This window comes from Schistocerca nitens, chromosome 2 (genome assembly GCF_023898315.1).
Source record: "Schistocerca nitens isolate TAMUIC-IGC-003100 chromosome 2, iqSchNite1.1, whole genome shotgun sequence".
In the NCBI taxonomy this organism is placed as follows: domain Eukaryota; kingdom Metazoa; phylum Arthropoda; class Insecta; order Orthoptera; family Acrididae; genus Schistocerca; species Schistocerca nitens.
In genome coordinates this window covers 4,987,341-5,004,433 of record NC_064615.1, presented here as the reverse complement: position 1 = coordinate 5,004,433, position 17,093 = coordinate 4,987,341, and the positions used below count along the sequence as shown (strand labels likewise).

At 48.1% G+C, this 17,093-nt stretch overlaps 1 protein-coding gene across 1 annotated transcript in view; it reads left to right on the top strand.

The window, feature by feature from the left end:
• Window positions 1-17,093, top strand: part of LOC126235669 (ribonuclease Z, mitochondrial) — a 150,472-nt gene that overhangs the window by 32,329 nt on the left and 101,050 nt on the right. Inside the window, exon 2 of the mRNA XM_049944392.1 lies at window positions 654-840. Coding sequence (XP_049800349.1) covers window positions 654-840 — 187 coding nt within the window. The remainder of the gene's footprint in view (window positions 1-653; window positions 841-17,093) is intronic.

Genomic DNA, 17,093 nt, shown 5'->3' with positions numbered 1-17,093 from the left:
CGGGTACAGTAAGCCGTTTTGGTTGATGTTACAAGGCCAGATCAGTCAATCATCAACACTGTTGCCTCTGCAAGTACTGAAAAGGCTACTGCCTCTCTTCAGGAACCACATATTTGTCTGGCATGGCATCTCAACAGAAACTGTCCATTTTGGTTGCACCTACAGTACAGCAACCTGCTGCAATCATTGCTGAGGCACGTGAGCCAGCCCACTGAAGGCTAGGTCCATGGTTCATGGGTTATTTATATTAAGAATTTCGTGTGATTCTATAATTCATGAATACATTATAGTTCCATGGAAATGTTTGCAAGTGTCCGTCATCACATTGAAACTTGTATGTTGCATCTTTGGATCCACTATGACATCACTGGTGAAAACAGACAGGTGTGATAGTATTTATCCTTGTGCTTGTCTTGCTCCTTGTCCTCCTCCTCTCTCCCCTTCCTCACACTTTCTTGAGAGCCATCTCTCGCTGCCTGTGGAAGGAACCATTAGCATATGAATTGTTTTGTAAAGATGTGTTACTGTTAATCATTTTCTTACCTAATGTAATGTCGACTACATCCCTGAGGATCTCCTTACTCTAGGTCATTGAAGTGAATGATGTACTAACCTAGCTTTTACACATCTACATTATCCACTTCTTATTCTAGGTACCTGTTCAACTGTGGTGAAGGTACTCAGCGACTGGCACATGAGCACAAAGCGAAGCTGTCTAAACTAGAACATATTTTTATTACTCACCTTTCATGGGACAACATCGGAGGACTACCTGGAGTTGCTCTAACAATACAGGATGTAGGAGTTCCAGAAATTATATTGCATGGCCCGCCAGGAACAGTAAGTTTCGTATATATTGTTTTCTGCATTTATGCAAGTGAAAATATCTAGAAGAATTGCTGAGTCGCGATAGGCACAATAAAAAGATTCAAACAATTAAAGCTTTCAGCCTGTAAGGCCTTTGTCAGCAGTAGACACACATACACACACACTCACATAAATGCAACTTGCACACACATCAGCAGTCTCAGAGAGCTGAGACCACACTGTGAACAGCAGCACCAGTGCATGATGGGGGTGGCGACTGGTTGGGGGTGAGGAGGAGGCTTGAGTGGGGAGGGGGAGGGATAGTATGGTGGGAGTGGCGGACAGTCAAGTGTTGCAGTGTAGATGGAGGGCAGGAGAGAGAAGGTGGGGAGGGGGTAAGTAGCGGAAAGGAGAGAAATGAAAGAAATTAAAAGACTGGGTGTGGGCTATCGCGACTCAGCATCTCCGCTATATAGTGAGTAGCAACTTTCCTTCTCTGGTATTGTTACATTCCATCCTGAATTTTCCATTGTTTGATTTTTGCCTGACAGCTTTTCTTCGATCCTAACCCTGTGCTGTTTTCCTTTGTAACTACATTCTTTTGCATCTGCTATACTCAATGTCATTCCTTTCTTTTTTCTTTTCTTTCCTGTGTTTCTCTTGTTACCTTACAAACTGCACTGCACACTCTACTTATGAGCCACACTGTGTAAACCGTCTCGGCTGCACACAACAGACGGCATCAAGACTACACTGATTGTTAGTGCAGCATCTTAGGTCCCACATTACTCCCACCAATATAATGGAAGCCTATACCTTCAAACTGATCACGCTCCCTGTGTCAATTCCCAGATTTTTGCATGTTATCTCCCGCACTTTTTCGGTGGCACAGGGTCTTACATCTCTAACTACGAACCTCTCCCCACCCCCACAGTTCCCCCGTTCTACGCCTGTTCACACCCACTAAATCCACCTCTTTCAGTCACATCTGCCAGGATGCCCCATTGTGGCCGGTTACTGTGCCCCCACTGAGAGAATCTCTGCTCTCATAGACCAACACCTTCAACCTATTACCCGGAACCTATCCTCCTATGTAAAAGATACCAACCATTTCCTCGACCGACTCTCCACAGTTCCTGTCCCTTTACCACATGGTGCCCTGCTCGTCACTGTTGATGCCACCTACCAGTGCACTAACATTCCTAATGCCCATGGCCTTACTGCTGTCGAACACTACCTTTCCAGATGCCCTATGGATTCCAAACCAACAACCTCCTTCCTAGTTGCCATGACCATCTATATCCTCACCCACAATTACTTCTCCTTTGAAGGCATTACCTACAAACAAATCCGGGCTACGGCTATGGGCACCTGCATGGCACCATCCTATGGCAACCTATTCATGGGTCATGTAGAGGAATCCTTCCTAAAAACCCAGAATCCTAAACCCCTCGCCTGGTTCGGATTCATTGATGACATCTTTGCTATCTGGATCGAAGATGAGGACACATTCTTCCAGAACCTCAACAACTTCTCCCCCGTTTGCTTCACCTGGTCCTACTCAACCCAACAAGCCACCTTCCTAGATGTTGACCTTCACCTCAGAGATGGCTACATCAGTACCTCTGTCCATATCAAACCTACTAACCTCCAGCAATACCTCCACTTCGACAGCTACCACCCATTCCATAGCGAGAAGTCCCTTCTGTACAGCCTAGCCACTCGTGGTCGTCGCATCTGTAATGAGGAGCAGGCCCTCTCAAAATATACCGAGAGTCTCACTGAAGCCTTAACTGACTAATTATTCCCCCATCCTTGTACAAAAACAAATCTCCCATGCCTTATCTTTCTAGTCTCCTACCACCTCCGAAAGTCCCACAGTCCGGCCACAGAGCAGCATTCCCCTCGTAACTCAGTACCATCCGGGACTGGAGCAACTGAATTACGTTCTCCGCCAGGGTTTCGACTACCTCTTGTCGTGCCCTGAAATGGAAAATGTCCTGCCCACACTATCGTTCCCACCGCTCCTACAGTGGTATTCCACCGTCCACCGAACCTACACAATATACTCGTCCATCCTTACACAACCCCTGCTCCCAATCCCTTACCTCATGGCTCATACCCCTGTAATAGACCTAGATGCAAGACCTGTCCCATACATCCTCCTACCACCACCAACTCCAGTCCGGTCACTAACATCACCTATCCCATCAAAGGCAGGGCTACCTGTGAAACCAGTCATGTGATTTACAAGCTAAGCTGCAACCTTTGTGCTGCATTCTATGTAGGCATGACAACCAACAAGGTATTTGTCTGTATGAATGACCACCGACAAACTGTAGCCAAAAAACAAGTGGACCAGCCTGTTGCTGAACACGCTGCCAAACATGATATCCCTCATCTCAATGACTGCTTCACAGCCTGTGCCATATGGATCCTTCCCACCAACACCAGATTTTCTGATTTGTGCAGGTGGGAACTTTCGCCGCAATACATCCTACGTTCCCGTAACCCTCCTGGCCTCAACCTTCGTTAGTCACTGTCCTCACCCATCCAGCCCCCTACCTGTTCCCATTCCAGCACTACACAGACGTTATTTCACTGCCACACCCAGTCTTTTAATTTACTTCATTTCTCTCCTTTCCGCTACTTACCCCCTCCCCACTCCGCACCTTCTCTCCTGCCCTCCGTCTAAACTGCAACACTTGACGTCCGCCACTCCCACCATACTATCCCTCCCCCTCCCCGCCCCAGCCTCCTGCCCCCTGCGGGTTCGGGGGTTAGAATAGGCCCGCGGTATTCCTGCCTGTCGTAAGAGGCGACTAAAAGGAGTCTCCAATGTTTCGGCCTTACGTGATGGTCCCCTCTCGGGTTTGACCTCCATATTTCTAATTTATTCCGAAGAGCGAGCCAATTGGGGAAGGGCGCCTTACATGGTGCACTGTATCCGTCGTGCAATTAGACCTTTAGCCGGATTTCTCGTCGTTGCAATGATGTCCCGCTCGTTTTCGATCTCTTGGGCGATTACCACACTGCACTCTGCAGTGTTTCTTTTAACTGCGACGACGACGTTGGACATTTTGCACCTAAGATCCAGCACGGTAGCCAGTCCGTTGTGGTGGGGCCGCCATGTACCCTCTTGGTTGTAGCCCCCTGACTACACAGGGATCGCTCTACTGATGCCTGCGCCGTTAACTCCCCACGTATGCCAAGGAGTAGATGCCCATCTCCCTGGGGCATCGGGACTCCCGGCAATGGCCATCCTGCCAGGTGGCTATTGCTGCGGCTGGGTGGCGCCCGTGGGGAGGGCCCTTGGTCGGAGTAGGTGGCATCAGGGTGGATGACCCGCAATGAAGCGTGGTACATCATCTCTCGCTGGTGGGCCTCCACCAGCAGTCTCTAAGCGATCGAGGTCTAACCTCAACGGCAGGAAATACGAACCGCGATCATTTCCCTCCCTGGCCACTCCATGGGAGGAACGTATGGCAAAAGAAGTCGGTGGAGAATATTCACCCCGGTTCCTTGTGTGCACGCGAGTCGATGGAGAATCGTTTATGTCAACTAAGCCCCAGTTTTTTGTGGAGCATTTAGAGGACAAGTTCGGGGAGGTGGAGGGCTTGTCCAAGATGCGCTCTGGTTCTGTGCTCATCAAAACGGCATCCTCTGCCCAGTCACGGAGGTTGCTCAATTGTGACAAGTTGGGGGATGTTTCAGTTAGCATCACGCCGCATAAGAGTCTCAACATGGTCCAGGGTATTATATTCCACAGGGATCTTCTTCTGCAGTCCGACGATGAATTACGCGCCAACCTCGAACGACGAGGTGTTCACTTCGTCCGGCGCGTCCATCGGGGTCCGAGGGATAATCAGGTAGCCACCGGTGCCTTCATCTTGGCCTTCGAAGGTGATGTATTACCCGAAAAGGTCAAGGTGATGGTTTACCGTTGTGATGTGAAGCCATATATCCCTCCTCCGATGCGGTGTTTTAAATGCTGGAAGTTCGGGCACATGTCCTCTCGTTGTACTTCCAGCCTCATGTGTCGGGATTGTGGACGTCCTTCGCATCCCGATACTCCATGTGCCCCGCCTCCTATCTGTGTTAACTGCGGAGAACACCATTCCCCCTGCTCGCCGGACTGTAGGATATTGCAGAAAGAAAGAAAGATAATGGAATATAAGACCCTGGACCGGCTGACCTACCCCGAGGCTAGACGGAAATATGAGAGGCTCCATCCTGTGGCAATGACGTCAACCTACGCCGCTGCTGCAACGACGGTTCTGCCATCATCACGAATCGGCTCTAAGATCGGTCAGCATCCACCAGCCCCCTTGCTCGTTGGGGGCACTTCACACCCTGTTGCTCCTGCTCCATCCTCTCCAGGAGCAACAACCTCCCAACCATCGGGGACATCAGTCCCCCCTTCCCAGCCGGAGAAGCGTAAGACTTCTTCGGCTACTCTCGTACGGAAGGGGTCCCTTGGGGACCTCCCTTCACAAGTTCCGACCAGCGGGACAGCAGACACCGGCAAGTGGCTCAAACAACCACCAGCCCCTGGTCGTAGGGCCTCCCGGTCGTCCTCTGTCCCTGAGACTGACCCTGTGAAGCCCTCTAAGCCCTCCAAGCCTGAACCACCGAAGGCACAACGGGCGAAACAGAAACAGAACCAGAAGAAAGTCCCCAAGAATACCAATATTGCGGTGGCACCTGTCCCACCGCTTACTACAAGCTCCGCCTCGGAGGACGAGGTGGAGATTCTGGCGTCCGCTGAGGACCTCGATCTCGGCGGTCCCTCAGACGCCATGAATAACACTAGCGCGGGTGCTCAATCGGAGGCAGCAGGTGACCCGTCGGCGTAATCTGCCTTCCCAGTCCCGTCACGCCTTTCCCAGCCATGGACACCACCATCCTCCAGTGGAACTGCAGCGGTTTCTTCCACCATCTAGCTGAGCTCCGCCAACTTATCAGCCTTCACCCTTTCCTCTGTATTGCTCTCCAGGAAACTTGGTTTCCAGCACTGCGAACCCCCGCCCTCCGTGGCTATCGGGGTTATTTTAAGAACCGGGCAGCTTATGAAAGGGTGTCTGGTGGCGTCTGCATATATGTCCTTAACTCTCTACACAGCGAGTTTGTACCTCTACAAACAGCTTTAGAGGCTGTCGCTGTTCGGGTGTGGACGCCACAGGCTATTACCGTCTGCAGTATTTACCTACCACCGGATGGTGCTGTCGCACAGCATGTCCTGGCTGCTCTGATAGCACAACTGCCGCCACCTTTCTTGTTGCTGGGCGATTTCAATGCCCACAACCCTCTATGGGGTGGGACTGACTCCGATGACCGCGGTCGTGCCGTGGAGCATTTGTTGGCTCAGCTCGACCTTAGCCTCCTGAACACCGGTGCTCCCACACATTTCAGTGTGGCCCACGGCTCGTTCTCGGCCATCGATCTCTCTCTTTGCAGCCCCGGCCTTGTCCCATCTCTCCACTGGAGAGTGCATCCTGACCTGTGTGGTAGTGACCATTTTCCCATCTATTTGTCACTGCCCCAGTGTCATTCTTCTGGGCGTCTGCCCCGCTGGGCTCTCCACAGGGCTGACTGGCCGAGTTTCACTTCCGCGGCAACCGTTGAGTCTCCCCCGCAGGGTGACATTGACGATGTGGTCCGTGACTTAACCACGTCCATCATTTCGGCGGCCGAGGCTGCCATCCCCCGCTCTTCTGGACTCCCTCGGAGGAAGGCTGTACCCTGGTGGTCGCCGGAGATTGCTGAAGCTATTCGCGACCGTCGGCGGGCCCTCCAGCGTCATCGGCGGCACCCGTCTCTCGAGACCCTCATCGCCTTTAAGAGGCTCCGTGCCTTCGCCCGTCGTCTTATTGCACGGCGTAAGCAGGAGTGCTGGGAGCGGTATGTTTCATCCTTGGGCTCTCGTGTCTCCCCCTCGCTCGTGTGGTCCCGGATACGGCGGATTTATGGACACCAGACCCCTATGGGTGTCGCTGGGATCTCCTTGGACGGCGCTGTCTGCACGGACGCTGCCGTCATTGCTGAACACCTTGCTGCGCACTTTGCTCAGAGCTCTGCGACTGCCACTTATCCCCCCGCCTTTCGCTCTCTAACGGAGCGAGCCGAGCGGACGCCGTTATCGTTCCACACGCGTCGTTCTGAGAAATACAATGCTCCCTTCAGCGAGCGGGAATTCCTTGCTGCCCTCGCCGACTGCCCTGATACAGCGCCAGGACCAGACGGTATACACGCGCAGATGCTGAAGCATCTTTCCAGGGACTGCCAGCGACACGTCCTCACCATCTTTAACCGCATTTGGAGCGAGGGCGTGTTCCCGTCGCAATGGCGTGAGGGTCTTATTGTCCCCATCTTGAAGCCCGATGCGGACCCACTGGCGGTGGACAGCTATCGTCCCATTACCCTCACCACCGTTTTGTGCAAATTGCTCGAACGTATGGTGGGGCGGCGTTTGTGTTGGGTCCTTGAATCGCGCGGTCTCCTCGCTCCATCCCAGGGTGGCTTCCGTCGGGGCCGGTCTGCAGCGGACAATTTGGTGCGGCTGGAATCTGCTATCCGTACGGCCTTTGCCCGACGTCAGCATCTCGTTGCCGTATTCTTCGATCTGCGGAAGGCGTATGACACCACATGGAGGCATCACATCCTTGCTACGTTGCATGAGTGGGGTCTTCGTGGTCGACTCCCGGCTTTTCTTCAGACCTTTCTATTGCACCGCTCTTTCCGGGTACAAGTCGGTGCCGCCTCTAGTTCATCCTATACACAGGAGAATGGGGTCCCGCAGGGCTCGGTGTTGAGCGTCTCGTTATTTCTAGTGGCCATTAATGGTCTGGCTGCAGCCGTGGGGTCGTCGGTGTCTCCTTCTTTGTATGCCGACGACTTCTGCATCTCATTTAGCTCCACGACTACGGGGGTCGCCGAACGCAGGCTGCAAGTAGCCGTACGCAAGGCAGCATCGTGGGCTCTGACTCATGGTTTTCAGTTCTCTGCAGCCAAGACTCGAGTTATGCACTTCTGCAGGCGTCGGACGGTCCACCCTCATCCTGAACTTTACCTTGACGGCCACCTGCTTGAAGTGGTGGACACTTGCCGCTTCTTAGGACTCGTCTTTGATGCCCGGCTCACATGGGTTCCTCATATTACTCAGCTGAAGCAAAAGTGCTGGCGGCATCTCAACGCCCTCCGCTGCCTCAGCCACACGTCTTGGGGTGCGGATCGCTGCACGCTGTTGCGACTGTACAAAGCCCTTGTGCAGTCCAGGCTTGATTATGGGAGCCTGGCCTATGGGTCTGCATCACCCTCAGTGTTGAAGTTGTTAGACCCCATACATCACTGTGGGGTTCGGCTTGCAACTGGCGCATTTCGTACGAGCCCCGTGGATAGTCTACTGGTGGAGGCCGGGGTTCCCCCGCTGCGGATTCGCCGCCATCGACTGCTCGCCGACTATGCTGTCCACGTTCATTGCTCGCCGGGCCATCCCCATCGTCGCCTGCTTTTCCCTGTCTCGGTCCTCCACCTGCCCGAACGGCGACCTCGGTCTGGGCTTTCCATAGCTGTCCGTGTCCAGTCCCTGCTGTCCGAACTGGGATCATTCCCTCTTCTGCCTCCCTTCCGGGTCCGTGCACCTACGCCTCCCTGGTGCTTGTCCCGTCCGTCCGTCCGTCTGGACTTGGCACAGGGACCCAAGGACTCGGTTCCGCCTGTGGCCCTCCGTCGCCGTTTTCTTGCGCTCCTCGCCTCATTTTCGGACTGTGAGCCTGTCTACACCGATGGTTCCCTGGTTGATGGTCGCACTGCCTACGCTTTTGCTCATGCCGCCCACGTTGAACAGCGCTCCTTGCCGGCTGGCTGCAGTATTTTTACTGCAGAGCTGGTGGCCATATTGCGCGCTCTTGAGCATATGCGTTCCTGCTCAGGTACGTCCCTTGTCATCTGCAGTGACTCCCTGAGCAGCCTCCAGGCCATCGACCGCTGCTATCCCTCATGTCCTCTGGTGTCCTCTATTCGGGAGTCTGTTTCCACCATTACCCGCTCTGGACGTTCGGTGGTCTTTGTTTGGACGCCGGGTCACGTTGGCATCCCAGGGAACGAACGTGTCGACAGGTTGGCCAAAGGGGCGATCGACGCCCCAGTTTTGGAGATCGGCCTTACGGCTCGCGACCAGCAGCTGGTGTTGCGCCGTAAGGTGCTTGGGATGTGGGCTGCTGAGTGGCGTGGCATGACAGCCCCGAGTAAACTGCGGGCTGTCAAGGAGACGACCGATGTGTGGCGTTCCTCCCTGCGGGCTTCTCGCAGGGACTCGGTGGTCCTGTGTCGGCTGCGCATCGGCCATACATACCTGACGCACGGCCATCTGTTGCGTCAGGAGGATCCCCCTCTGTGTCGGTGTGGGTCCCGGCTGACGGTCGGCCACATTTTGCTGGAGTGTCCTCGACTGCGCACACTCCGGCAATCTTTTAATCTCCCGGGCACTTTGGCTTTGGTTTTATCTGACGATGCCTCCATGGCTGACAATGTTTTACTTTTTATCCGTGGTAGTCCTTTTTATGGTTCGATTTAGGGAGGTCCTGCACCTTCCCATTCTGTGTCTTTTGTCCTCGCGTCTCTTTACATTTGTTGCTGTTTTGGTGTATAGTCTGCTGGTTGACTCTTTCCCTTTTTTTTGTCTCGCGGTCAGTCAACCAGTTTCCAGCCATCTTCTTTTCTTCTGTATGTTAGTGTCTGGTGTTTGTCTGTCCTCTTCTTGTCTGTAGTGTTCGTTGTTGCATTTGTGTTCTTGTAGTGCCTGGGGGGAGTCTCCTTCCCTCTAGGGTTTTACCTGCTTCGTGACCCTGTCTCGCCTGTTTTTGGAATGGGGGACTGATGACCTTAGCTGTTTAGTCCCCCTTAAACATCCCAACAACCAACCAACCCAGCCTCCTCCTTACCTCCACCCAGTCGCCACTCTCATCATGCACTGGTGCTGCCGTTCGCAGTGTGGTCTCAGCTCTCTGAGACTGCTGATGTGTGTGCAAATTGTGTGTGTGTGTGTGTGTGTGTGTGTGTGTGTGTGTGTGTGTGTGTGTACTGCTGATAAAGGCCTTAATGGCCGAAAGCTTTAATTGTGTGAATCTTTTTATTGTGCCTATCATGATTCGGCATCTCCGCTATACAGTGAGTAGCAACTTTCCTTCTCTGGTGGTGTTACATTCCGTCCTGGATTTTCCATTGTTTGATTATCTAGAAGAATTCATATTTTAGGAGGCATTGCAGCTCTTAATTTGTTGCGTAATGTTAGTATTTGCTGTTAATGAAATGTTATATTTTAATTTCTTTGCACTGGTTGCTTTTCATTTTATTTGTCTGTTGCACCTTCTTTTGATTTGTCTTTTATATTGTGCTTTACTGTTTCATATTTTCGCCTTGCATTTACTTATCAAAGGGTAAACATCATTTATTATCTTTGCCTCCCTTATGCACACAGCTGCTTCTTAATTTCCTGTAATTCCATTTTAGTAGTAACATGGAATTTTATTAGATTTTAAAAACACATTAAATGAGACTGTATGACTTTCTGTTAAATTGTAACTTCCCCACTCACTTGCACCCCTGCCAGATATAAACTCCAAATATAAAGACACTTTTCTTGGGTGAATGCCCAGTGAATGTTTTGATACCAAATATCTAAATATCTGTGTTTGTCCAAGCAAAGAATGCGCTATGTACTATTTATTAGAAGTTCCTACAGAAACCAAGACAATTCACGAGATAATTTCCTGCAGATGCCCTGTGCATGAGAAGGAAGTACTCACACACTGGGGAAAACAGCATGGGAAGATTAGTTCTGAGAGCCAGTGTGTTAATTTTCACAACACCAACTGAGTAACAGAAACTGTGCTGGCTACCTACTTTTCCACCATACCCAAGTCATTGCATTCAATGTGATAATCTTCAATGTAAGTAACTTAATCTGAAACATCAAAGAATATCTATGAATTATATGTCAAATATTGTCACAGTAAGTAGTTCAGAATGCAAAGAAAAGAGACAGCAATAATAAGTCTCATCTATCTGCCCAAGATTCTGGACAGAAATATGATATGTACAAGAAAATATACACTTTTATCCAATAAATCTGATATAACAAAAATATGAAGTAGATCCTAGTTTTATTTGTGGTCAGCCAAAAAGGCCAAAAAAATGATGGACAGTTGATAAATGTTCTCATTCAGCGTGCAGAAAAGTACTACAATTTTTCAATAGAAGTTAGTTTAGAAGCATTACGCTCGTAATTTATGCTTACTTTGTTTTGGCTGCCATGATCTGTTCAGTGGAACATCTTGGGATGGAACCCAAACATCCATAGGTACCTAAAGATAGCTTTGTATGTAATAAAGCATGTTGTTGTGGTCTTCAGTCCAGAGACTGGTTTGATGCATCTCTCCATGCTACTCTATCCTGTGTAAGCGTCTTCATCTCCCAGTACCGACTGCAACCTACATCCTTCTGAATCTCCTTAATGTATTCATCTCTTGGTCTCCCTCTACGATTTTTACCCTCTACACTGCTTTCCAGTACTAAATTGGTGATTCCTTGATGCCTCAGAACATGTCCTACCAACCGGTCCCTTCTTTTAGTCAAGGTGTGCCACAAATTTCTCTTCTCCCTAATTCCATTCAATACCTCCTCATTAGTTATGTGATCTACCCATCTAATCTTAAGCATTCTTCTGTAGCTCCACATTTCGAAAGCTTCTATTCTCTTCTTGTCCAAACTATTTATCGTCCACGTTTCAATTCCATACATGGCCACCCTCCATACAAATACTTTCAGAAATGACTTCCTGACACTTAAATCTATACTCGATGTTAACAGATTTATCTTCTTCAGAAACACTTTCCTTGCCATTGTCAGTCTACATTTTATATCCTCTCTACTTCGACCATGAGCAGTTACTTTGCTCCCCAAATAGCAAAACTCATTTACTACTTTAAGCGTCTCATTACCTAATCTAATACCCTTGGCAACACCCGGTTTAATTCGACTACATTCCATTATCCTCATTTTGCTTTTGTTGATGTTCATCTTATATCCTCCTTTCAAGACACTGTCCATTCCGTTCAGTTGCTCCTCCAGGTCCTTTGCTGTCTCTGACTGAATTACAATGTCATCGGCGAACCTCAAACTTTTTATTTCTTCTCCATGGATTTTAATTCCTACTCTGGATTTTTATTTTGTTTCCTTTACTGTTTGCTTAATACACAGATTGCATAACATCGGGGATAGGCTACAACCCTGTCTCACTCCCTTCCCAACCACTGCTTCCCTTTCATGCCCCTCGACTCTTATAACTGCCATCTGGTTTCTGTACAAATTGTAAATAGCCTTTCGTTACCTGTATTTTACCCCTGCCACCTTCAGAATTTGAAAGAGAGTATTCCAGTCAGCATTGTCAAAAGCTTTCTCGAAGTCTACAAATGCTAGAAACGTAGGTTTGCCTTTCCTTAATCTATTTTCTAAGATAAGTCATAGGGTCAGTATTGCCTCATTTGTTCCAACATTTCTACAGAATCCAAACTGATCTTCCCCGAGGCTGGCTTCTACCAGTTTTTCCATTCGTCTGTAAATAATTTGTGTTAGTATTTTGCAGCCATGGCTTATTAAACTGACAGTTCGGTAATTTTCAGATCTGTCAACACCTGCTTTCTTTGGGATTGGAATTATTATATTCTTCTTGAAGTCTGAGGGTATTTCGCCTGTCTCATACATCTTGCTCACCAGATGGTAGAGTTTTGTCAGGGCTGTCTCTCCCAAGGCTATCAGTAGTTCTGATGGAATGTTGTCTACTCCCGGGGCTTTGTTTCTGCTTAGGTCTTTCAGTGCTCTGTCAAACTCTTCACGCAGTATCATATCTACCATTTCATCTTCATTCTACATCCTCTTCCATTTCCATAATATTGTCCTCAAGAACATCGCCCTTGTACAGACCCTCTGTATACTCCTTCCACCTTTCTACTTTCCCTTCTTTGCTTAGAACTACATTTCCATCTGAGCTCTTGATATTCATACAAGTGGTTCTCTTTTCTCTGAAGGTCTCTTTAATTTTCGTGTAGGCAGTATCTATCTTACCCCTAGTGAAATATGCCTCTACGTCTTTACATTTGTCCTCTAGCCATCCCTGCTTAGCCATTTTGCACTTCCTCTCGATCTCATTTTTGAGACATTTGTATTCCTTTTTGCCTGCTTCATTTACTGTATTTTTATATTTTCTCCTTTCATCAATTAAATTCAATATCTGTTACCCAAGGATTTCTACTAGCCCTCGTCTTTTTACCTACTTGATCGTCTGCTGCCTTCACTATTTCATTCCTCAAAGCTGCCCATTCTTCTTCTACTGTATTTCTTTCCACCATTCCTGTCAATCGTTCCCTAATGTTCTCCCTAAAACACTCTACAACCTCTGGTTCTGTCAGTTTATCCAGATCCCATCTCCTTAAATTCCCACCTTTTTGCAGTTTCTTCAGTTTTAATCTACAGTTCATAACCAATTGATTGTGGTCAAAGTCCACATCTGTCCCTGGAAATGTCTTACAATTTAAAACCTGGTTCCTAAATCTCTGTCTTACCGTTATATAATGTATCTGAAACCTTCGAGTATCTCCAGGCCTCTTCCATGTATACAACCTTCTTTTATGATTCTTGAACCAAGTGTTAGCTATGATTTAAGTTATGATTTGTACAAAATTCTACCAGGAGACTTCCTCTTTCATTTCTTACCCCCATTCCATATTCACCTACCGGGTTTCCTTTACTTCCTTTCCATACTCTCGAATTCCAGTCACCCATGACTATTAAATTTTCGTCTCCCTTCACTTTCTGAATAATTTCTTTTATCTCATCATACATTTCATCAATCTCTTCGTCATCTGCGGAGCTAATTGGCATATAAACTTGTACTGCTGTGGTAGGCATGGGCTTTGTGTCTATCTTGGCCACAATAATGCGTTCACTCTGCTGTTTGTAGTAGCTTACCCGCACTCCTATTTTTTTTATTCATTATTATACCTACTTCAGCATTATCCCTATTTGATTTTGTATTTATAATCCTTTATTCATCTGACCAGAAGTCTTGTTCCTCCTGCCACTGAACTTCACTAATTCCCACTATATCTAACTTCAACCTATCCATTTCCCTTTTTAAATTTTCTAACCCACCTGCCCGATTAAGGGACCTGACATTCCATGCTCCGATCCGTAGAATGCCAGTTTTCTTTCTCCTGATAACGATGTCATCCTGAGTAGTCCCCGCCCAGAGATCCGAAAGGGGGACTATTTTACCTCCGGAATATTTTACCCAAGAGGATGCCATCGTGTCATTTAACCATACAGTAAAGCTGCATGCCCTCAGGAAAAATTATGGCTGTAGTTTCCCCTTGCTTCCAGCCGTTCGCAATACCAGCACAGAAAGGCTGTTTTGGTTAGTGTTACAAGGCCAGATCAGTCAATCATCCATACTGTTGCCCCTGCAACTACTGAAAAGGCTGCTGCCCCTCTTCAGGAACCACACGTTTGTCTGGCCTCTCAACAGATAACACTCCGTTGTGGTTGCACCTACAGTACGGCTATCTGTATCGCTGAGGCACGCAAGCCTCCCCACCAACGGCAAGGCATAGAGCAGGAAAAACTGAAACATGAAAGTATTTGTCACGTGGATGATAGGATTTATTATGTCAGCTTGTTGATAAAAACATAGGTTTGCAGAACAACCTTAGAAATGAAGTAGGAAACAAAAAATGTGAATAATAATAATATTTTATTGCTATGTAATAGTAATTAGAAACATAATTCTTTATGATCTTGGTGAACAGATTTGTAATAAAAACCACTTCATACGAAAGGCCACTGAAAATATTTTAAAATACACTGAAAATAGTCTAAATAAGACCTCTATTACAATCGAAAAGGTTGTATTTATCCTATATTAGCATATTAATACAACTGTGACTCTGGAAGAGAGGCCTAAAACACAAAAGACAACAGGTATAACATTTTAATCTGTCAAGTAGAATTTTGTAGTCCACAAAATCAGAGGTTTTGTGGGGTTCACAAAATATTCTAATAGGATAACATTTCTTATTTAATGCTTTCAGGAGTTCACATATTCATTATTCTACAGCTTTCTCCATGTGTATGTGTGTGTGTGTGTGTGTGTGTGTGTGTGTGTGTGTGTGTGCGTGTGTGTGTGTGTGTGTGTGTGTGTGTGTGTGTGTGGGCAGGGGGGGGGGGGTGTAGTGTAAGTATTTTAGGAAGCCAAACTGGGAGACAATTAACAAATTGTGCTCAGAAAATAAAGCCATCTATCATAAATCACTTTCTTAAAATTTTTTGAAAAGCCTCTAGACAGTGAAATAGCTCTCTAATTACTACAGCAAAATTAAGTGTCATGAGGCATGACATTGATTTCAAGGTAGCTGAAGCGTAATCCAGGAAAGTCAGTGCAATGTTAATACACTGTCAGAAACACCATTCATTTTGTTAGATGCTGCATGCACAATCAGCACGTGCGCGTGCGCACACACACGCGCGCGCACACGCGCGCGCACACGCGCGCGCACACGCGCGCGCGCGCGCGCGCGCCCACACACACACACACACACACACACACACACACACACACACACACACACTATTGGGGGTGGGGGAGGGGGAGGAAGATTATGGGAGTGGAGGATGGGCTGTAAGGATAGCTCCCACCTGTGCAGCTCAGGAAATCTAGTGATGGTGGGAAGGATCCAAATGGCATGGATTGTGAAGCAGCCAATGAAATCTTACATGTTGTGCTCTGGTGCATGTTTTGCCATTCGGTGGTCCAGTTTGCTTTTGGCAACAGTTTGGCGATGGTCATTCATTCTATTTGACAGCTGGGTGGTTGTAATACCACTGTAAAACATTGTGCAGTGTTTGCAGCAGAGCTAGTATATAACATGGCTGCTTTCATAGGTGGCCCGACCTTTGATGGGGTAGGATAAGCCTCTGACGGGACTGGAGTAGATAGTGCGGGGTGGCTGGATTGGGCAGACCTTGCATCTAGGTCTTCCATAGGGTTATGATCCCTATGGCAGGGGATTGGGGGTGAGAGTGGCACAGGGATGGATTAGCTTATGAAGGATGTGGTTCAGTCTTTCCAGTCTGGAGTGGTATTGGGTGACAAGGGGGTGGTTCTTTGTGGTTGGTTCTTGGGATAGGCGTGAGAATCGGGTGCGTGTGAGGATATGGCATGGGAGATTTGTTTGTGAATTTGGTCCAGAGGCCTTTGTGTGGATGGATCCATCTAAGAGGAGGAAATTGACATCAAGGAAGGTGGCATGATGGGTGGAGGAGGATCAGGTGAAGTGAAGTGGATGGGAGAGAAGGTGTTGAGATTGTGGAAGAATGCGGATAAGTTGCCCTGGTCTTGTGTCCAGATTATAAAGATGTCATCAATAAACCTGAATCAGACCAGGGGTTTGGGATTTTTAGGAGCAAGGAATGTATCCTGTAGGTGGCCTACGAAAAGGTTGGCATAGCATGGGTGAAGTAGTTATGGGTTAGGATGTACGATGGGGTTTGAAAAGTTCTCGGAACGGAATAGGAAAAAAAGTATTTACATCACTGAAACTTTTTATTTTTCAATGTAGTCTCCTTGTAGATTAATGCAATTGGTCCAGCAATGTTCCAGTGCCTTGATCGCATCTCGAAAATGAGTTTCCTCCAGGCCTGCAAAATACTACCCCCTGTCCCAACGCAAATCCTTTCATTCCTTACACCCGTCAACATTATTCAACTCCCCCTTTTAACCTCCTGACACATTTACTTGCCACTTCCAGTGCCAACTTCTTTCCCCAGCACTATTCCTGCCCCCTCCCACACCCTGCTCTATTTCTCTGCACCAGTTCCGAAAAATTTCAATATCCCTAGCCAAAATCCTGCCCTAAATTCTGTTCCTTAAATGCTGTCTAGGCCATGGAATCCCCCTGAATGGCCTGCTCATAAAAATCCCAATTTGTGGCTCCCACCTCTCTTTTCATAACGATCTTCGACTTTTCAGATTTTGCGTGTCTTACTGTCACAAACCTGGTTCTTCAAAAACACATCTCTGGGGTGCAAGTATCCCTGAACTACCTCGATTCCCTCTGCAAAATACCATTACTAAGCAATCCCCACTACCTACGCCTCATCACCCATGTTGAAATCCTGACACTCCAATGCCTAGAACAACATTCAGAACACCATCTCCACAAATTATCCGGCCT